This window comes from Dasypus novemcinctus, chromosome 4 (assembly GCF_030445035.2).
Source record: "Dasypus novemcinctus isolate mDasNov1 chromosome 4, mDasNov1.1.hap2, whole genome shotgun sequence".
NCBI classification, from domain to species: Eukaryota; Metazoa; Chordata; class Mammalia; order Cingulata; family Dasypodidae; genus Dasypus; species Dasypus novemcinctus.
In genome coordinates, this window is record NC_080676.1 from 7,590,601 (window position 1) to 7,614,517 (window position 23,917).

The 23,917-nt window shown below is 36.3% G+C and overlaps 1 protein-coding gene across 7 annotated transcripts in view; it reads right to left on the reverse strand.

The window, feature by feature from the left end:
• PIK3CB (phosphatidylinositol-4,5-bisphosphate 3-kinase catalytic subunit beta) overlaps positions 1-23,917 on the reverse strand; it is a 203,427-nt gene that overhangs the window by 67,020 nt on the left and 112,490 nt on the right. For all 7 annotated transcript variants that reach the window (XM_058295060.2, XM_071214544.1, XM_058295061.2 and 4 more), the window contains 5 exons: positions 21,294-21,473; positions 18,106-18,276; positions 17,174-17,251; positions 5,902-6,153; positions 4,538-4,634 (listed from right to left, as the gene is read on the reverse strand). In XM_058295060.2, coding sequence (XP_058151043.1) covers positions 4,538-4,634; positions 5,902-6,153; positions 17,174-17,251; positions 18,106-18,276; positions 21,294-21,473 — 778 coding nt within the window. The remainder of the gene's footprint in view (positions 1-4,537; positions 4,635-5,901; positions 6,154-17,173; positions 17,252-18,105; positions 18,277-21,293; positions 21,474-23,917) is intronic.

Here is a 23,917-nt window from a genome sequence, read left to right on the forward strand (position 1 = left end):
GCAAAAGTTTAATGGATTTTCCACCATGAAAACTACTTAAGAAGTATGTCATCGAAGGAAGGTTTGACAGACAATTGTATTAGTGAGGATCTAATTTTCTGTTAATGCTTGGAACAAAATCTGAATTTGAGTCTGCATACATCTTTAAATTGAGAACGTTAACAAAAATTAATGGTTACTTCACCTCTTTCTTCAATCCTGAAAAAATCTTATTTGGAACTGTTCTTTCTTCATCAATATTAGGCAGACCATAGGAATTATCATGATTTTCTTACTGTCTATTGATTTCTTAATCAAATATAATCTGTTTTTCATGGTCATCACAGTACCCACACTGTTATTTTGAGAGCCATCAATTACAATTTTCTTGCTAAATCTAATGTTAACACTCCTTTATTATCTTATCACTGCTGACAGAGTTAAACACTCTTGTAATTTCATTAACACTCCATTCAAGTGATACTCCTTTTACCATACTAACAGCTTCCTTCCTCAAGACACTCCTTCCTCTTCCTTCCCTATCACCCTAAACATGGTCCATTCCCAGATTTGTGCATGGGACTGTAGAATTCAATGTTGTCAAAAACCCTGTAATTCATCGAATATATTGATTTTTTTAAAAAACTTGTTTTTGTATTTTTTGTTTTTATTTTTCATTATTCAATATTTTTGTTTTTTTATGTTTTCATCTAATATAACTTTCTCATTTCACAGATAGGAAAATTGCTAAAGATACAATAATCTCAAGATGAGAAACAGCAGTAAAATCTAAGGACTTTCTTGACCAAAAGGGGGAAACATTACATACAAATGAGTTTTTATGGCTAAGTGATTTCAAAGAGAGTCAGGTCATTCCAGAGGTTATGCTCATGCACGTCTCAGCAGGATCCCACTGACGGCCACAGTAAACAGTGCCTCAGACAGTGGGGCTCCTGGGGACATCAAGACACTCCAGGCAGGGCAGCAAGCTCAGGAATTTGGCACCCTGTCAGTGGGCCTTATTTTAGAATACATGCCCCCAATGTAAATGGACTTAGACTCGTTTTCAATTTACCTATACATGACTCTTCAGCCTCTTTTATTTGATCCTATAATAAGTACTATACTAGTTAAATGTAAGTCCCGGAGACTTAAATCTTTGGTGTGTTTATGTGCTGGTTGAGCCCTGAATCTCAGCAGAGTTGCAACACCTATTCTCCAGTTCATTGGACTCATCCAGGACAACTAACAAAAGGATGATGATGGACAACACCCACCCCCCAAAAACAGTATCTACAACTGCAAGCGAGACAGTTCCCTCCATCTGCCCAATGGGATCTAAGGACCCTCTCAATCAGAACCAGAGGGGGCATCACCATCCCAAAATGAGGAATAAACAAACATAAGGGAGAATGCAAGAATGGACTAAAGTAGGCTTATTATTCTAACAATGGAAGAACTTGTAACATTGATAGAAACGCAGTGGCCACCAGAGCTTCTGAGGGGAGGAAGAGGGAAGAACAGATGAAAGGGGGGATTTGGGGGATATTGGAATTATCCGGCATGACATTGAAATGACGGGTACAGGCCATTATACATTTTATCAAAACCTATAAAATTGTGTGCTGCAAAGTGTAAACTATAAAAATACAATCCATGGTTAGCAACAATGCTTTAATAGGTGTTCATCAATTGTAAGAAACATACCACACTAATGAAAGATGTGGGAGGAAAGCATGGGAGGAGGAGGGGATGGGGTATATGGGAATGCCCAATATTTTTGATATAACATTTATATAATCTAAAGCTTCTTTAAAAATAAAAAAAACTAAGGTCTCTGCTCTCCAAACTAGTTTCTCTTTTCTTACATTTTTAGCACAATTATTCTCCTGACACAACTAAGGAAAAAAAATAAAGTCCATTCTGTCTACACCTAATATCCAGAAAGGATACACACTCAGAATTATCTCTTGAATCTGGCAAAAAATTTACAAAGCATTTAGGAGTTTCAGCTCCTTAATTTTTTTGGTCATCTTGTTTAATACTGATCTCATATACTGAATTGTCAAATGGATGGGGGCAATTCTAACACTATATAATTCTAGAAATGATTTCTCATCAAAATACAATATCATACTTGTGTTATCTAGTAGCATTATACTTACCTGTCCTAAGAAATGCATCATTTTGACTCTCTTAACCCCAAAGACATGGAGGTAATACTACTCAAAAGTGATTGCAAAAAGGTACTCACACTTCTAGTGGAGAGAACATACTGATACAATCTCATTTGGAGAGCTATTTGGTGATTATTTATCAAGATTATAAGTTCTTTGACTCGACAAACCCACTTTTGTATGTTTACCTTAGAGATATACCTGAACATAAGCGAGGTTATTCATTATAGCACCATTTGAACGATACAAAGAAAAGTAAGTAAAGCAGTTGCCTGTGTAGTAATAGGGAGAAAAAAGAAAAGCAGAACACTGTATATAATATGCTATTTTGTGTAAAAAAATAATTATGGAAAGATACACAGGAAACCAATAGGGAAGTGGATGTAGCTCAACTGATAGTCATCCGCCTACCATATAGGAGGTCTAGGACTTGAACCCAGGGCCTCCTGGCCTGTGTGGTGAGCTGGCTCACGTGCAGTGCTGCCACATGCAAGGAGGGCCCTGCCACACAGAGGTGTCCCCCACGTAGGGGAGCCCCATGCACAAGGAGTATGCCCTGCAAGAAGAGCCACCCTGCACGAAAAAAGCACAGCCTGCCCAAGAGTGGCACTGCACACACGGAGAGGTGATGTATCAAGATGATGCAACAAAAAGAGATAAAGATTTCCAGTACCGCGGAGATGCAAGCAGACACAGAACACACAGCAAATAGACACAAGAGAGCAGACAACAGGGGGGAGAGAGGGGAGGGGAGGAAGGGCAGAGAAATAAATCTTAAAAGAGAAAAAATTTATTTAAAAAAAAAAGAAACCAATAAATGTAATTATATACTTTGTAATGATGAAATGAGTTATTTGTAGTTCATTTACTACTCGCCCTCTCTGGGATAAATATGAGAATTCTAGAGGTAATACATATAGAGCTAGTTGCCTTTATTATTTCTCATCTGACAATTTCTTAGATATGAAGTCAGGTTGATGGTATGCCAAATTAATACCACCAAAAACCAATGTTCACTAACCATACCAGGCAAGTTGCTTGGTGATTCTGAACAATGTTAAAAAGAGCATGAGTCTAAATTAAGACGTTTTAAAAAGTATTAGCACTTAACTGCATAAATTTTATTCTACCGTGAAGATATAATTTCTCATAAGAAATGTCAATGCATATCCCTTCTGTATTTCAGAAATGATGTGATTGGTGAACATACACATTCACAAATGTTAGAATGTGAAGAGTCTGTAAATGTGTCAGCAGAGAAATAATTTTCCAAAAACACTTCAAAGAGGGCAACTGCTAATATATGAGCATTCTTAAATATTTATCATCTACAACATAATTTATTCAAATACTCAAAAAGTTCACAATTTTACAAAATATAATCGATTTTGAAGGAGAAAGAAGAAGGGAAGCAGAGTTAGCTCAATGGATAGGGCATCTGCCTACCACATGGGAGGTCTGCGGTTTCAAACCTAGGACCTCCATGACCCGTGTGCAGCTGGCCCATGCGCAGTGCTGATGCGCACAAGGAGTGCCCTGCCACGCAGGGGTGTCCCCTGCATAGGGGAGCTCCATATGCAAGGAGTGGGCCCTGTAGGGAGCGCCACTCAGTGCAAAAGAAAGCCCGGCCTGCCAAGGAGTGGCGCCGCACACACGGAGAGCTGATGCAGCAAGATGAACAACAAAAAGAGACACAGATTCCCGGGCCACTGACAAGAATAGAGGCAGACACAGAAGCACACACAGCAAATGGACACAGAGAGCGGACAACTGGGGGGGAGGGGAAAGAAATAAAAAGAACAGAAAACCACTGTTATAATTCAAAGGAAAGCAGTATGGCATATTGGAAAGAATTAGGCCGGTACTTCATTCAAAGCCTAGGTCTGAACCAATTGTGTTAAGATTGACTAACTTACTTCTGCACTCCGAACTTCAATTTCCTCATCTGAAAAATGGGTAATAAAACTACCTGCCTCATAGGGGTACTCTGTATACCTTGAGAAATACGGACATGTAGTAGGTACGCCACGTACCTCAAATGTCAGCCTAATGCCAACTAAGGAATATTTTTATTACTCTCCCCATATTAGTGAATATTCCTTTTACTAATAAAAAAGTAGCAGTAGAATTAACAGAGGTTGTTATGAAAAAGACTTTGTTCCTTGGGAGAATTTCTCAAAATATTTAGAACTGCATTCAGATATAAATCACTTTTTAAATTACATTTAAAATTTGTGAAAACAACATTTAGGATAAACAGTAAAGATACTAAATGATGATTCATTACTGAATTGAAAGGATGATGAGTAATAAAAAAACATTCAGTAGTTCATATGACAAAAACTACTCTTTAACACTAAGGATTAGGATGTAAATCTTACCAGGAAATGAAGACCAGCTGTGCAACATTATATCTCCAGATCTCAGCTGTCCTTTAAAGTCAAAAATCATTGTGTTTACCCATGCTACAGGATAATGCTGTTGAAAAAGATACCACTGGATAAATATGCTAAGAATGAATTTAGTATAAACATGTTTAAGCACTTTGTTTCAGGAAGGCTAATTCTAGAAATCCAAGAAACTTATCCAAAGTGGGAACAAGATTTACATAGAGAAATGTTCAAAATATTTACAATATCTACAGAAAAACCTAAAAGCCAATTAATGTCCCAAAATATGATATTTATAAAATAGAATATTTTTGTACAGTCATTGAAAATGAGAAACTTTTAATGATTCAAGAAAATTTGTAATATATCAGGTTTTTATGTTTTAAGAGCTCTCTGCCTTTATAAATCTAAATGAAGAAATGGGCACTGTCTCTAGGTATTATAGAATTTATATCTCTAAAAAGAAAGCAGTAAGGTGGTAGAACTTTTATGGAGGTACTAAAACATTTTTATTAAACTATAAATAGTAAAATGTTTTGAGTAAAATTCTAGGTAAGAAGGGGAAAAAACACTAAGGAACATTAGGTAACCCTTTTGTGACTTTTTAGTCATTAAAATTTATTCATAGAAAAAAATCTTTGATAATAACCAGAGGAAATGCTTTCATTGTCATGTTAAAGAATAAAGGCGTAGAAATGTGTATACATAAATGTAGTAACTAGGTTTTATAAAATTCTTATTTTCATCCTGCTCCCTCCAAATTTTCTGAAGAAAATGAAAAACACTTCCATAAAAATATGAAATGGGGAAAAGAATATGAGAACATGTCCAGTATCCTTTATCCATCATTTCAAAATTCAAGAAGCTCTGACAACTAAGTTTGTTCATAATTTACTTTACTGCAAATCATATCTGAAAATATGAAGTGTGAATATTCACATATTTCACTGCCAAATACTGATGGATTTCATTGCAGATTTGTGCCCCAAACCCCACAAGTATGTTAAATGAGGTACAAGCAATTCTTTTTATAAATTGCACAAAATTCTGAAATCTCAAACATATCTGGGCCATGAAATTTCAAAGGACTATGACCCTGTAATTTTTTAAATCTTTTTTTATCTATATCTTCTAAAACATATTTATAATAGAAAACCTATAGCATAATCTTTACAAAAATAATTTGACAAAAGAGAAATTCATGACAGAACAAAAAATGGATTTATTGTCTCCTTGAAATCAGTGCCTAGTCTCCAAAATTATGATATAATTTAATTAATATTAACCAATTCACTTCAAAGGGTCTTAAAATTTTATTAATGCTTAAAATTTTTCAAAAGTCAATGTATCATTACCACTTTTCCAGCTTTTCTTATGGTCTGATATTTAGAGGGATTAATAGTTTTAGTTGACTTCTTTGTTTTCACTTTATCCAAAACTGCATAAACAGCAAAACATAATCGAGCCATCCGTGGCAGGTCACAAATATTAATATCAAATTCCAGTGGTTCATTCCAAATGTGATCATTTTTTCCTGATATCTCTGAGCTTACGACAGTTTTACAAAGGAGCTCAGTACCATGAAAGAGTCCAGCCCTAACGTGAACCTGTAATGGGAAAAACAAATACAGAATCATGAATACTGCATCACTGAAAAAAACTCAGTTTTAGAGAATGAAGAAATATATACTGGGAGAAGAATCACACCAACTTTAGAAAACCTATTTATCCACAGAATGATTAGAATGTACGTAAACATTACACTGGTTCATTTAAAACTACAGTGAGTTTAACCTCTTTTTATCTTACCAAGTAAAGAAGATATTAAATCACATATCTTACCAAGTAAAGAAGATATTAAATCACATATAGGTACAGATGCCAGGAACTATAAAGTATGAACTTATCTAAAGAAACAAAGACATTAAGTATAAAAACCATTATCATATACTTATTCCACTGACTTCACTATACTTATCCAAAGCCAGACAAAGACACTACCAGAAAACAAACAAATGTCCTTCATGAAGAGATGCAAAAATCCTTCAAAAAAAGAAATTCCCAGCAAATCAAATCCAGCAGCATATTAAAAGGATTCCACACCATGACCTCATGGGATTTATCCCAAGAATGCAAGGATGGGTCAAAATATGAAAAACAGCATAATATACCAAATTAACAGAATAAAGGGGGAAAAAAGTAATCATCTCAATTAAAGCTGAAAAAAGCAGCTGACAAAAAATCAACACCCTTTCAAGTTGAAAACACCCAAACTAGGAATAGAATGAAATTTCCTCAACATGACAAAAGCCATGTAGAAAACCCCACCACTAATATCATACCCAGTGGTCAAAGAATGAAAGATGCTTCCAGACGATCAGGAGTAAGGAAGGGATGCCCGCTTTCACCACTTTAATTCAACAGAGTAGGAGAAGTTTGAGACAGAGCAATTAGGCAATAAAAATAAATAAAAGACATTTACATTGGGAAGGAAGAAGTAAAACTACCTCTATTGGCAGATGACTCAATCTTCTATCTAGAAAGCCCTAAGGAATCCATAACAAGAAACTGTTAGAGCTAAACAAATGAATTCAGCAAAGTTACAGATATAAAACCCAACACTCAAAAATCAGTTGTTCTTCTAAACACTAACAATAAGTAATCCAAAAAGGAAATTTGAGAAAATAATTCCATTTTAATAGCATCAAAAAAAGAACAAAATCTTAGGAAAAACTTAACCAAGGAAGCACAAGACTTGTACAATGAAAACTATGAAACAATACTGAAAGCAAGTAAAGAAGATCTAAACAAACTGAAAGACACTTGTGTTCATGGACTGAAGACTTAATTAATATTGGGAAGATAACAACACTACAAAAAGCATCTAGCTCAGTTACAGGAAGATGGCTGAATAGTAAGCTGCATGGCTCATTCCTCTTCCAAAAACACTAGTGGACAGGTAGAAACTTCCTGACACAACCAATCTGGGACTCTGGAGACCAAGGGAAATTCTGTGCAGCATCCAGGGAAGTTAGGGACAACGACACTGAGAAACCACTGTGAGAGACTGTAACTCCCTCAGCCTTGGGGGCAGTGGCCCATCACCCAACCCGAGGGCAAGCTGCTTTAGGTCTGGTCTCCGCCTCGTGGGCTACAGCAGACCGGAGGGCTCAGAAAACCTTCTCTCCAAGATGAGCGGGGGATATGGCCCAGCACTGATCCAACTTTTGGCTGGAGAATTTAGACAGCTGAGTCTAGCTGCTTTACCCTGACCCAGAGAGGTACTGCTATACCACTGATTCTGCCATCAGAGCAGGCAGAAAAAATACCCTGCCTTCTTAGGGCTGCAAGGAATAGTTTGCTGAAGAGTGCCATGTGCTTGGCAGGCCAGGAAAGTACCCCCCAGGAGTGGAGAAAAGTATTTTTCGTATCTTTCCTGACTGTCTCTCTAGGGCCCTTTGGAACTGGTCTGCGCTCATTTTTGGTTTCCAGCAAGTTTGGCTGGGAAATACTGATGAACTAAGTGGCAAAGTAGAGCCTTAACACAAAGCCAATAAACAAAATCCTCGACAAGGGAAAGAAAGTGAACTTCAGAGTAAATTCATCAAGATAATTAGAAGCCCACGTATCAGGGGAAAAAACTACAAGCCATACAAAAAAACAGGAAGATATGGCCCAAAGGAACAAATTAAAAAGTCAGAGGAAATACAGGACTTGAGAAAAATTTAGAATACCAGACACATTCAAACAAATCTCCTAAATAAGTCAAAAGAGATGAAAGAATATAAGGATAAATAAAAAACACTGGGTGAGCATAAAGAATGTGAAAGCATGCAAAGTAAAACAACAAATCTTATGGGAATGAAAGGCACGATAGATGAAATTAAAAATATACTAGAGGGAAGCAGATTTGGCTCAACTGATAAAGAGTGTCCGCTTGCCATATGGAGGGTCCAGGGTTCACACCCAGGGCCTCCTGACCTGTGTGATGAGCTGGCCCATGAGCAGGGCTGATACGCACAAGAAGTGCTGCACCACACAGAGATGTCCCCAACTAGGGGAGTCCCACCCACAAGGAGTGCGCCCCTCAAGGAAAGCCACCCTGTGTGAAAAAAGTATAGCCTACCCAGGAGTGGTGCCACACACACGGAAAGCTGATGCAGCAAGATGACGCAACAAAAAGAGACACAGATTCCTGGTGCCACTGACATGAAGGCAAGTGGACACAGAAGTACACACAGCAAATGGACACAGAGAGCAGATAACCAGGGGGGAATAAATTTTTAAAAATCTTTAAAAATATATATATATATACTAGAGCACTTATAGTTTTCTGTTATTGGAATGATGGCCATTCTACAAGGTGTGAAATGACATCTCAGTGCATTTTTGATCTGCATTTCCCTAATAGTTAATGATGTTGGATATTTTTTCATGTGCTATTTGGCCATCTGTATTTCTTCTTTGGAGAAATGTCTATTCAAGTCTTTGGCCAATTTTTTAATTGGCTTGTCTTTTTATTATTGGATTCTACGATCCCTTTCCATAACATGGATATCAAACCCTTACCGGATATGTGGTTCCCAAATATTTTCTCCCATTGTGAACGCAGCCTTTTCACTTTCTCGACGAAGTCCTTAAAGCACAAGTGTTTAAGTTTGAGGAAATCTTGTCCACTTTTCCTTTTGTAACTTGTGCTTTTCATGCAAGGTTTAAGAAACCACTGCCTTCCATAAGATCTTGAAGATCTTGAAGATCCAGCTGGGTGAAAAATCACCTTGCATAAATGTGAAGATCTATTTATGAACATTCAGTTCTATTCTATTGGTCAACATATCTTTTTTCTTTCTTTTTTTTTTTTTACATAATAAATGGCAAGGTGGACGGACTCCCATCCTGGGGAGGCCCACTATAATTTCAAATAGAGGAGAACATGGGCAGTAGCTAATAGGGGAGAGCAGACCATGGTGTAAAGCCCTCAGGGTCGTTGTAAGTAACTATCAATTTTTTCCTTTAAGGAGAAGCTTGGTGGTTGCTGTGGGCCCCAATGGGAGGGGGAGGGAGATATAGACTAGATGGAACTGTGGGCATTTGGGGAGAGATGGAAGCGTTCTACATGATATTGCTATGATGGATACAGGCCATGTTGAATTGCATCGAAGTTTATAAAAGTGTACAGTCCAAAACGTAAACCATAATGTAAACCATTTACCACAGTTGGTAGCTATGTTTCAATATTTGTACATCAGTTGTAACAAACGTACCATTCACATATGAAATATTATTAATAGGAGATGGGGGAAAGGGGGAAGGATTTTGGGTATATGGAGTCCCCTGTATTTGGTACTGGACTTTTCTGTAACCTAAAACTTCTTTGAGGACAAAATGAAAAAAATAACCTAAAAAAGTAAGATACTGGGGAATAAACAGAAGACAATGTTATGTATATATAGGACAACAGATCTTACAATTATGAAAGGGAAAATGTAAAAAAAAAACCTAAATCTTTTCCCATTATTTTTATTCTTCCATTTTTATTTTTTAAATTTTTTCTATTTTATTTTAAAACTATCATTATTATTTCATTTTATTAATTATATTTGAATATTTTATTGGCTTTATTTCTGAAGAAGTTTTGTATCACAGAAGGGTTAACAACAGTGGCAGGGGAGGTACATAGGTGCAGTTTGTCAGAGAGGGGTGATACATGGGAGGAAGTTCATCTGGACATACCTAAAAGGCATATAATGTGTTCAATTGTTCATGGGGCATTGTCACGATAGGTGGACATTCACACAATAACTGAAGGAATATCAAATTCTCATCCTGGGGAGCTCTGCCACGTTCTCTAATTGATCAGCAAGAATCCCCCAAGTACAGGACAATGACTAGTGAAGGAGGATGGTCCACTGATACTGATGACTATGCATATGAACCTTTACTCTTGAAACTGAAACTGAGCCTAGTATTACAGGGTGCCTAAGCATTGCCTCCTGAGAGCCTCCTTGTTGCTCAAATGTGGTCTCTCTCTAAGCTGAACTTGGCATAAAATTACATTACCTCCCCCCCAGCATGGGACATGACTCCTGGTGATGAGCCTCCCCGGCACTGAGGGATTACTACCATGCACCAAGTAGCAATGAAACTAGAAAAAGACCTTGACCAAAAGGGGGAAAAGGTAAAGACAAGTGAGTTTATATGGCTATGAGACATCGAAGTGAGTCAGGAGGTCATTCCAGAGGTTACGCTTATGCACGTCTCAGCAGGATCTCTTTGACTGCCAAAGTAGATACTACCCCAAACAGCAGGGCTCCTGAGGGCTCTGGAGACACCCAGACTCTATAGTTGGGAAAGATAGCTCTGGAGTTTGGTACTTTGCCAGCGGGCACTACTTTGGAACTTATGCTCCCCAGAAGTGACAGAGTTGGACTCAGTTGTGGTTTCCCTACACATGACTCTTCCGTCCTTCTATTTGAACCTATAATTAATACTAGAATTGGTAGATGCTGTGTCCAAGAGGCTTAAATCTTTGGTCTCTCCCTGTGCCAGCCAGCTTGGTCCTGAATCTCAGTGGAGTTCCAACATCTATTCTCCAGTTCATTGGCCTTACCCAGGACAACTAACATGGAGGTGATGATGGATAACTACCACACCAAGGAACCAAGAATCTACAACTCCAAGCAAGAGTCCCATCCACCAGCCCCATGGGATTGCAGCCCCCTCTCAATTAGAGGTGGAGTGCACATCACCATTCCAGAATCCTCAGGACGGGGGAACGAACTGTAGAATAAAGTAGACTGGTACTCTGCTATGGACTTACTGTAATTCTAGCAATGGAAGAAATTATATCATTGATATGGAAGCAGTGGCCAATGGAGGTTCTGAAGGGAGGGAGAGGGAAAAACAGCTATAATACAGGGGCATTTTTGGGAATTGTTCTGAATGAAAATTACAATGATACATATAGGTCATTATAAATCTTGCCATAACCTACAGAATTGGGTGGAAAAGTGTGTTAACTACAATGTAAACTTCAATCCATGCTTAGTGGCAATGCTCCAAAATGTGTCCATCAATTGCAATGAATGTACCTCACTAATGAAGGATGTTGTTAATGTGGGAAAATGTGTGAGGTGTGGGGAACAGGGCATATGTGAACTCCCTATATTTTTCATGTGACATTTCTATACTCTAAGTATCTTTTTTTAAAAAAAAATTTTTGTAAGAAAAAAATTATTTTTTAAAATTTATTTATTTATCCCCCGACCTTGTTTGTGGTCACTGTCTGCTCTCTGTGTCTGCTAGTCCTCTCTTTAGGAGGCACTGGGAACCAAACCCAGGACCTTCCATGTGAAAGAGAGGTCGTCAATCACCTCATCCACTTCGGTTCCCTGGTTTGAAGTATCTTCACTGCCTTTCCTCTTTCTGTGTCTTTTGTTGTGTCATCTTGTTGCATCAGCTTGCTGCACCTGCCCACCACACCAGCTCCTATTCAGGATCTATTACTCTTCCAAATAAATTTGATAATTGGCTTTTCCAATTCTGTAAAGAAGGTTGTTGGAAGTTTTACAGGGATTATGTTGAATCTGTAGATAAATTTGATAGAATTGGATATTAACAATATTTAGTCTTCTTGTCCATGAAAACGGAATGTCCTTCCATTTATTTAGATCTTCTTTGGTTTCTTTTAGCCATGTTTCATAGTTTTCCTAATACAAGTTCTTTATATCTTTGGTTAAGCTTACTCCTAAATATTTGATTCTTTTAGTCTATATTGTGAATGAGATTTTTTTTGCCTGACTTCCTCCTTAGATCGATCATTCGTATAGCAATACTACTGATTTTTGGGTATTAATCTTGTATCCTGTCACTTTACTGAACTTGACTATTAGTTCTAGTAGCTTTGTTGTGGATTCTTTATGATTTTCTAAATATAGAATCAGCAACTAGTGAAAGTTTTACTTTTGCCTTTCCTATTTAGATGCCTTCTATTTCTCTTTCTTGCCTAATTGCTCTAGCTAGAACTTCTATCAACCACTGTCACCTAATAGACAGAGAACAGTCCACTCAACAAAAGAATACACATTGTTTTCTACTGAACACGGAGCATTCACCATGACACACCAAATGCTGAACCTTAATAAAATCCTCATATGGGAAAAGATATGGCTCAAGCTGCTAAATGCCTGCTTCCTACATGAGAGGTCCTGGGTTTGGTTCCTGGTGCCTCCTAAAGAAAATGGAAACAAACCATAAGTAGGGAAGCAGATGTGGCTCAAGTGATTGGGCTTCTGCTTAACACATGGGAGGTTCCTGGTTCAGTTCTGGTGCCTCATAAAGAAGACAGTGAGTTGATGCAACAGGCAGGTGCAGCAAGCTGACGCAACCAGAGACATAAAAAAATCATGAGAGATACAACAAAGCAGGGAATGGAAGTGGCTCAAGCAATTAGGCATTTCCCTGCCACTTCAGGGGTCCTGGGTTTGGTCCCAGTGCCTCCTAAAGAAATAACAAACAGACACAGCAAGTGCAAACAATAAGGGTGTAGGGAGACATAAATAAAATAAATCTTAAAACAAACAAACAAACAAAAAACCCACACCAAACAACAAGCAAAACAAACATAAAAATAACTTTGGGTAGCGGTCCCAGGTTCAATCCCCAGTCCCTAGTACCTAAAAAAAAAAAAAAAAAAAAAATCCTCACATTAAAAAAGATGAAAATCACACAATGAATTTTCTTTGACCCCCCCAAATTATGTTAGAAATCAGAAACAGACAGATATGAGGAAAATCCCCAAATATCTGAAAATTAAACAACTCATTTCTAAATAAACCACAGGGCAAAGAAGAAATCACAAAGAAATTAGAAACAATCTTGAAGTGAATGAAAATAAAAACAATCAAAATGTGTGGGAAATAGACACAATGGGGCTTAGATGGAAATGTGTAGTTTTAACACTAATATTAGAAAAGAACCAAAAACTAGCATCACTAGGTTCTGTCTGCAAAAGCTAGAAGAGAAACAAATAAATCAATTAAGTAAAAAGAAAGAATAAAAAACAAATGTAAATTAAACAGAAAATGGAGAAAAGACTAACCCAACAGCTATTTCTTTGTGAAGATCAATAAAATTGATAAAACTCTGATAAAGAACCAAAAGAAAGATTAAAAACAAAAACAAAACTGACAGAATGATAAAGAACCAAAAAAGAGAAGACACAGTAATTACCAGGAATAAAAGAGAGGCATCACCACAGATCCTTCAGACATCACAAGGTTGACAAGGGGTGTCATAGGCAGAATTCTAATATGATTCTAAAGATTTCCACCCGTGGGTATGCAGACTCTATGATTTCTGAGACTGAAATAAAGGATTTCACTCCCATTATCAGATTTTATTATATGACACCACAGACTTTAAGGGAGATTACTGTCTGAGGCTTGAACTAATCAAATTAGCTAAGCCTTTAGGGACTGGTCTCTTCCTGCAAGGGGAATGAAAGCAAGAAAAAAATTTGACTTGAGAAATTCTCCATTGTTGGATCTGAAGATAGACAGAGCCATGACCTGAAAGCAGCCTCTAGAAACTGAGAGGAACTCCCAGCCAAGAGCCAAAAAGGAAACATGGCCCTCAATCCTACAATTACAATTGCCAACAACTTGAATCAGTTTGGGAGCAGATTTCTCCTCTGGGCCTCCAAAAAGGAACGCAGTCCAACCACCACCTGGAGTTCATCAGCCATGTCTTGCCCAGACTTCTGATTTGCAGAAATGAACTAACACTAATAAATTAATTTAAGTGGCTATATATGTGGTAATTTGTTAAGCAATAGAAAACTAAGAGAAGGGGCTCTTCTGAATTTTATGCCAATAAACTTAATTCTATTTAAAGCAAAATTAAACAATATATTTAAACAAAATAAGTGTTTAAGTATTTAAACATAAGCGACAAATTCTTAGATGGACCAAAACTACCAAAACAAACACAAAAATAAAGAGAAAACCTGAATACTTCTATATCCATTTAAAAAATTAAATTTCTAATTAATCTTCCCATAAAGAAATCTCCAGACCCAGATGGCTAAGAATAAATTGAAGGAAGAAATACTAATCCTAAACAAACTCATTCTGAAAAGAGGGGAGGCGAAAGGTTAGGGGAAGGTTAACAGGCAAAAAATTTAAAAACATGATTTGCTCAATAAACGCACAAAAAGCATTTGACAAAATACACTCTCTTTCAGTAGAAAACTCCCAGTAAACTAGGAACAGAAGGGAGCTTCCTAAATCTAATAAAGGGTATTTATAAAAAACCCACAGTTAATATCGTATGTAAAAGTAAAAGACTGGGGAAACAGATGTGGCTCAAGCAGTTGGGCTGCCGTCTACCATACAGGAGGTCCAGGGTTCAACGCCCAGGGCCTCCTGGTGAGGGCAAGCTGGTCAGTGCAGTGAGCTGGCCCACAAGGGAATGCCACCCTGTGTGGGAATGCTGCCCCATACAGGAGTGCCGACCGAAGCGGAAAGCTGGCACAGCAAGATGATGCAACAAGAGACACAGGAAAGAAAATAAGAAGACGTAGCAGAACAGGGAGCTGAGGTGGCGCAAGAGAGTAATTGCCTCTCTCCCACTCCGGAAGGTCCCAGGATCACACAGTGAATGGACACAAACACCAGACAATGGGGTGGCAGGGGGACGGGGGGGGGGAATAAATCTTAAAAAAGTAAAAGTCTGAAAACTTTCCTTTAATATTCAGAACAAACTAAGTGTGTTTTCTATCTAACATTGTATTGTACTGGAGGTCCTAACCAATATATTAAGGAAAGAAAAAAGCTGTGAAAGACTGACATAAAACTATCCTTTTGCAGACTTCTCTTGAACATTGCACTCGATCTACTAACATATGACACCATTAAAAGAATGAAGTATATCTACAGAAGTCATATCAATATCATAACTGTATATTACTCAATTTCAACTTACATTTCTATTGGGGGAAAAATGAAAAAGTAAAAGAGAGAAAGAGAGAAAGAACAGAGAGTTAAGTGGGGTTAGATGGGATGGAGGTAGGGAGGTGAGAGACGTTAGAGAGTACATGACATTGTGTCTCTTGTCCTGATGAACATATGACCATAAACAATAGAAGCAATTCAGCTTTAAATAGATGATGGTAATTGTTAAATGACTTTAGATTTTTTGACCACTGGAAAGGAATGACGTACAGTACTCAAGAGAAAAAGAAAGCATATAGTGAAGACTTTTTTGATCTTTTTGAGAAAGAAACTGAATAACAAAGGGCTGTGGAGAAAAATGAAGTACAAATAATTTAAAGAACTGAGGAAATTATCAACAGAAGACAAATATAATAACTTTAAAGTTGGAAGAACAAGTAGAAATTCTTATTCATTGGTATGTAAATTACACAATTATACCTACAAATCACTATATATATATATATATATATATATACACACACATATAGTATATATAATATACTATATACAATTTGAGGACCGATTAGCTAATATGTGATTTCTGCCTTTAAGATTGAAATGACCAAGCTACTCTATTGAAAAAGTACTAAGAGGGCTGTCCAAGATATATTACAAAGTAAATAAGTTGTAGAATAATTTATGTATCATCTTTTTTTGCCTATAAATCAACCAGTCCATATATATTTGTATAAACATGAAGAACACTCACAAGACTTGTTTTGAGCTTGATTCTTTATGGTAGAAATGAGATGGGGAGGAGAGATTAGAACTTTTTCATTAATCATGTGCGGAACTTTTTTAGTTGTTATAACCACCATTTTATACTTTAGCAATTGAAAAAAATTAAAAAGGAAAATTTAAATTTAAAGAGAAAAAAAGGAATTACCATGGAGAAAGAAAGCAGAGGCTAACTGGCCATAAGCACATTCATTAAAAAGAAAAATCTAGCTGAGAAATTTAGACAAAACCCCTTATTTTAATAGCAGCTGCCCAATGAGGTACATGTATAAAAGCAAGTCATTAGTAATTTTTGGCAAGGTGCTTCTAGATATATCATCATACCAGCAAACAAGTCAAACTGACTGAATCTCTTTATTGGACCATAAAACTATCACAATTTCTTGCCAAACAAAATAGGATACATGCTTTACACTTTGAGACAAAATGCCTTGAGAGAACTTTATTTAACTGTGTGGGATTGTGCAATAAATATCCATGTGTTAACAACTAGTGGTCTATAATGTAGTCATGTATTTTCTTCCAGGAAATGGTATTACATTTTCCCTGTGCTCAGCAAGTTAAAAATATAAAAATAAAAAGGCTGAGAGAGGAGGGTAAGCTTGCATAGAAACATGTGACCCATAGTTTGCCTTAAATTTTGCTTGCTGAATTTCTAATCTAAAGCAATTTCTTCTACATAAATGGAAAAATGATGTCAATCTTTCAAATGGATCTCTAACTCTTCAAAGAATACATTTCTAAAAATTCTCAATAGTCCTATGACAGATTGCTACATGCTCTCATGTAATAGATCAATATGGGTAAAATTAATTCTTATGTGGCATTACTGAACATATAAGTAAGTTATTCAAAGAATGGAGCCAGTGGAAATCAAATCTTAGCAAATACTCACTTTTACAGTCTCTTCTGTATTAAGTTTATTTCCCTTAACCAAGACAATTTGGAATGGGTGATTATTTTCCCAAACATGCTGCAAAACAATAAAATAGAGTATTTTAATGAAATAAATAAATATTCTATGCTAGCAATGACATTGTCTTATTAGTTCTCATGACGTCTTACTGGCAAAATGCTAAAAAAACCACAGTTCTCTGAAAAAACTTAAAATTACATATATTAAATATTATTACCACTAACAGTTTTCCTGGCCAAACAGGCAGCATTCTACTACTGACAAGAGATATCACTAAAATAAACAGCACAAATGAATAATATTAAAAGCTTTAGATAAATTAAGAGGTGACCATTTAAATTAATGTAAATATATCATCTTTATCATCAAGGAGCAGTTAAACATAAAATTTGCTAAGTATGAAGAACTAATTAAAAATGTTAAGACACTCTTCCAAAAAACATGAACACAGAATATTCCAATCAGAAAAAAAAAAAATGGCAGCTTTGATAAATTTAAAGTCTGGAGGATTCAATAATAAGAAAGGAAAATTAGACCAAAAAGCTACCCAGGTTAACCTGATAGAAATGAAATGTATCTGTAAATCAATTAATTCTACACATCTAACTTTTCTATGCTAGTCAGTAACTGCTTATTCAAGTCCCATGTTTTAAACCTAATCTGAAAGAATCTCTAATATGTTGGCATTTTTCTATGGCTACAAAAGAACACCAAAAATATAAATAACTTGAGTACAGAAAAAGAATAGACCAGAAAGATCAATTTTAAATAATGGTGATAGATTTTTGGCAAATATGAATTGTTCTTAAGAAAAGGAGAAGTGAAGAAAGAAAACATGCATGAGGCTAAAGCATACAACCTAACAATCACATGCTTTGTGGGGTCACCAAAGGTTCACCCATGAAACTTACAGAAATAACTCGTGTTTTCTTTGGTGGTAAAGGAAGAGGAAAGTTAGATGAATTTCGATTTATGGCAGCCTCTATGGCAATCATTTCCTGTTCATACATCTTCTTAATCTTGCAGCATTCCACAAGTGTAAAATGTGGCAGAGTCCTGTTCATTACACAATTTTGGATATACTACAGCGGCAAGAAAAAAAAGTATTGATCACACTTTAGATATAGATCTTCAAGCAAACATGAAATCAATAGAAGAATAAATCTATGCTGAATACTACATCAAAAGCGAAAGGATATCTTATGTAAGAGATACCTTGATATTAAGAATGAGAAACTAAAATTATAGCACATAAAATAGCTACCATTAATTGAAAGCTAAGTACCTAAGAACGCAGTCAGACATTTCTTATATGCCATATCTAATTTTCATTGTCACTCTACAAGAGAGATTATTCCCCATTTAACAGATTAAAGAACTGAAGCTCAGAAGAGTTAAGTTACATACACATCTAGCGCCTTTAAGACCTAGCAAAATCTACCTGTGTTTGACACCAAAGTCACACTTTGGACAAAGAACCAGGAAAAGCAAATGTGCCGCATACATGTGGCCGTGCCCTAATGTCCTGAAGTGGCAGGCTTACACTTTCCCACGGACCCTGGAAGTGGCCCTGATACCGTCCACAGGACTCCAGCAACCAAAACTCTCCCTCCAGGCAAAACCTACTGGCCACCCCACCTTGATGCTGTTTTTTTCCCAGTAAACCAGACCAATTTCATTGAGTTATATAAGAAAAGGGGTGATTAGTCACACTATTCAAGATTCCTAACAAACGTTAATAGGAACCCAATGTTTCTTGGAAGAATAAATTTCCATGAAGACATAAAAAGTGATTCAATATACTATATTCAATCCTGATCCATTAAAAATACATTTTTCATCAAATATCAAAACATTTCCAGAATGGTTTCTCAGGAGAAGTTAGATGATAGCATGATAAATAACTTTTCTATACGAAATAAGTAATATATCATTCCATTCTCCTCACATTCTTTGCCTCCATTGCCTATTTCCTCTTCCATATGACCCTGAACAAAAATATAAACATACATGCCTCTATTTTTCTTTGTAATAACAAATGCTACTTGTTGGTCAGGAAAAAAAAATCCCCTAATTAAGGTAAACAAAGTATTAAAGAAAAGGAGCAGGAAGTGTTTTTTTTCTTCGGTGTGCAGATATTTTATTACTTTTTTATGTTCATCTTTTTAAAAATTAATTTATTTTTAATGTTACATTAAAAAAAATGAGGTCCCCATATACCCCCTACCCCCCCCCACTCCTCCCATAACCACAACCTCCTCCGTCATCATGAGACATTCATTGCACTTGGTGAATACATCTCTGAGCACCGCTGCACCTCATGGTCAACGGCCCACAGCAGGAAGTTATTTAAATGGTGGCAGAACACGAAGGGGAGCAGCCAATAATTCTACGCTGCCCACCAAGCACTTTTCATCCTCCTTCTTCCTCTCATGGGCGATAGTTCAAGCACTTACTATCAGAAATGCTCCTGTTCACAAAGCTGTGCACAGACGTTATAACTGCTATTAGACCTTTTACCCATTAAACCCCAAAATTAAGAGCCACAACAGAAATCTGAAAAAAAACAGTATAAAATCCCTTGTTATCTGCTAATATTGTTTCCTTATGTGGAAACAGACTTTTATATTTGACATACCTGTTATCGCTCCTTGCTTAAAAATCACAAATAAGAGTGATCATATATTTTTCTAAAACCTTGTTACTATTTACTTCTAACTTATCACTTACCTATGATTTCTTATATAATCACCATTTTTTATCTTCAAATGTAATTTCAAAAATTAGATCAAGTTCCTTGAAGGGAAAGTCAGGAACCTATTTTTAATAGCATAGTATGTGTGTGTGTATGTGTGTGTAGAGTAGGGGTGGGGGATATATTACACTGAAGGTACCTTATTTAAACTCAATTTTACTAAAAGAAAAAAAGAGGAATTCAAGGCAGTTCAATGCTGTGTATAATGCATACACTCAAAGGATTCATGATTAAATGGAAATAAATATCTCAAAGATTAAAGAAAGCTTTTGAAGATGGTCAGACCTGAAGCTTACAAAATTCCTACCACATATGGAAGGGAGAAAAGGGAGAATTAAACATATAAATATCACAGACTGCATCTGAAAGGTTTTCTAATTCCCAAAGAAAATTTCCAGTATTATATTTTCTGACTAATAATAACAAATAAATTTTTATATAATTCAGTGAGTGATTATCTCTAATCAGAAATTTTTATATTGTACTCCCCTAGAATATTTCATATCTAAATCATTATGTTTATGTGTTGAAATAGGCAACTATTATAAACTGTGTTTAAAATTTATAATGTTATAGAAAAGTAATTATAACATTAAAAATAAAAAAGTCAGTACATGTTCAGATAGGTAGAAACACACACACACATATCTATACACACAAATATAACATAATCATTAAGCCAAAATATGTATAACTGCAAAGAAAAATGATAAAAATATGTCAAAATGTTAAAAATGGTTATCTCTGGAACAGAATAAATATGGATATTATTGAATTCTGTATAATTTTCTGTAGGTTCCAGATATTCTACCTCAGGCACACATTTTTATGATCAGAAATAAAAATTGTTAAAAACACACATACAGGGAAGCAGACTTGGCCCAATGGATAGGGTGTCCGCCTACCACATGGGAGGTCCATGGTTCAAACCCCGGGCCTCCTTGACCCATGTGCAGGTGGCCCATGCGCAGTGCTGATGCACACAAAGAGTGCCCTGCCACACAGGGGTGTTCCCCACATAGGCGAGCCCCACGCACAAGGAGTGCATCCCGTAGGGAGAGCCACTCAGGGCAAAAGAAAGTTTAGCCTGCCCAGGAGTGGCGCCATACATATGGAGAGCTGATGCAGCAAGATGACGCAACAAAAAGAGATTCCCAGTGCTGCTGATGAGGATAGAAGCCGTCACAGAAGACCACACAGGAAAACCACACAGCGAATGGACACAGAGAACAGACAATTGGGGAAGGGTGGGGGCGAAATAAATAAAAATAAATCTTTAAAAAGAAAACAACAACACATACATACACACACACTTTTCTGGTAAATGATAGTTAATACACATACCTTGAACTGAATTAGTGGATGATCACCAAACACATATTCTACTCTTCCACTGACTTGCAACACATAGTCATAGGGGCTAACTTCATCTTCTTTCCCGTGAATAGTCAAACGTTTTTGAATTGCCAATTCATTTATTTTGATAGGATTCATATTAGGAGAAACTTGAAAGCTAAACACATCCTAAAAGGGAGATTAGAAAATAGAAGCAATTTTTTATTTGTGCTGAAAAAAATCACTTTTTCTTATAATATCTCCTTTACAATTTATATTCCAGTAAATTTCCCTATTAACTAAATATAATATATCCATGTAAAATTTGCTAAGATTTCTGATAATTTGCAAGTCATCTTTCACTATACACTCTCACAGAGTAAATTAATATTTAACTAAAGTTTACTTATATTTAACTAAAGTTACCTTTAGGTAGTTTATCACATGCATTTCCCAGTGAACAACTTTCTTTAAAAAGTTACCAAAAAACTGTGTCTGTTCAAATTAGTCTGTATTAAGAAAAGAATTGCATGTTGGTCACTGGTAAGAAATCTATACTATGAATGAATGAAACCATACATTGACAACGCTGCTCAATTTTACAAACATGTATAGAGAAGCACAGATGGGAATTTTAATCAATGAAACATGGGCTAGAGCATTACGCAGGCTGATCATCAGAAAATCCAGGCACAGAGATAAAAGCTTATCTAACAGCACCTGCGTTGGGGATTGAGTCATGTCCCCAATACCACGTTGAGGTCCCAACTCCTGGTCCTGTGAGCGTTAACTTATTTATAAACAGGATCTTTAAAGACATTATTAGTTAAGGTGGGGACTAATTTGTGAATACTATCTTTGAAGATCCTGTTTAGATTTGGCCAAACTTAATCAGGGCCTTAATCCATGTAACTGGAGGACTTAGCAGAAAAAATGTAGGGCACAGTCACTAGAAGCCAAAAGAAAGAAAGGTGAGAGAGAGCAATCGCCATGTGATGGAAGCCTGCCATGACCAAAACACTACAAACACAGGAGAAAGCGTAACTTTACTGACCCCTTGATTTTGGACATCTAGCCTCCACAATTGTGAGCCAATAAATTCCTACTGTTTAAGGTAACCAGTGTAGGTATGTGTTATTGCAGCTTGAGCAAACTAAGACAACCTGAATCCTCTCATAATCCAGACAGCAATTTCCCACCATATATATGACCATATACCAAAGACATGAGAAACTCATTATCTCTCCAAATACTACTCTGAACAACAATAATTGTTAGAAAATTCTCCATACTGGCCAGAGAGCCACGTTGCAATATTTTCCAATTTAATTTGTCACCTCCCTTTTCTATGAGGCATCTCAAACTCAAGCTTTTTAAACCTAAACTTAATAGTGTTCCAAATGCATTTTCTCCAGTATTTTCACCTTTTTATCCTGCATCCAAGCACACAAGCTAGGATTCTAGGGAGCCTCTGGGAAGTCACATCAGTCCCCCCTTGATCGCCTACTTCACTTACAACAATAAGAGACCGATGATATTATATAGCCTAATGATCTGTCAATCAGTCACGCTCGCTCCATCTCCAGTAATACACTCCTAGTTCAAAGATTCTTTATATCTCTCTTAAACAGCTTCTTATCTGGTCTCCCTACATCCTGTACCATCCATCTAAAAATTAACCTTCATTTGGCTTCAAAAGTAATGTCTTTAAAAGGAGAGTGACAGGCAGACACTTTTTTCTCAGCACAATACAAATGTCTTAACTGTCCATGGTACTGCTGTCCTACAGAACTTCCTGTAAAGGTGGAAATAGTCTATTCTGGGCTGTTCAATACCACAGCCACTAGCCACAGAAACCTCTTAGGAACTTGATATGTGACTAGTATGAAGAACTGAATATTTTAATTTTAGTTTACATATACAATTAAATATATACATATGACTAGTGGCTACTGAATTAAATAGCACAGGTCTAAACCAAAGTCCAAACTCCTTAACATATCAAAGTTATTCTATGATCCCTACACTCTCCATTTCATACCTAACTCCTCAGAAATTCAAAACTAGAAGAAATTCTCATTTTCAGATTGCAAGAACCTGAAGAAAGCACAGAGAGCAGAACCAGGCCTGAAAAACTGCAGATACTAGAACTAATAGTCACATAGTACAAAACAAGTAAACTTAATATGTTTCAAGAATTAAGAGCAGCCTGAAAATGAGTAAAGAGCAAGAATACCTTAAGAACTAAAGAGAATCCCAAAGAATAAAACATACAATAGATGACATTCAAAGATTTAATGAAAAGGAGAATGGCAAATTTAAACAGATTTTAATGGACTGAAATGGCAAGTGTAAACAAAGATGTAGAGAAATTAAACTCTTAAAGCAAAATAGTGGAAATGAAAATTGATATAACTGCTTTGAAAAATTGTTTGGCAGTATCTATTTAAACTTATTACATACATAACACCTATTGACTCACCACTTCTGGTTCGAGGTATATACCCAACAGGAATACACAGACCAGCATTATTTCGTGCAACTGTTATGTTGGACTTGATATGCTCTGTGTGTGTGTGTGTATATATGTGTATATACATATATTACAACAACATAATCGAAGAAATCTGAAC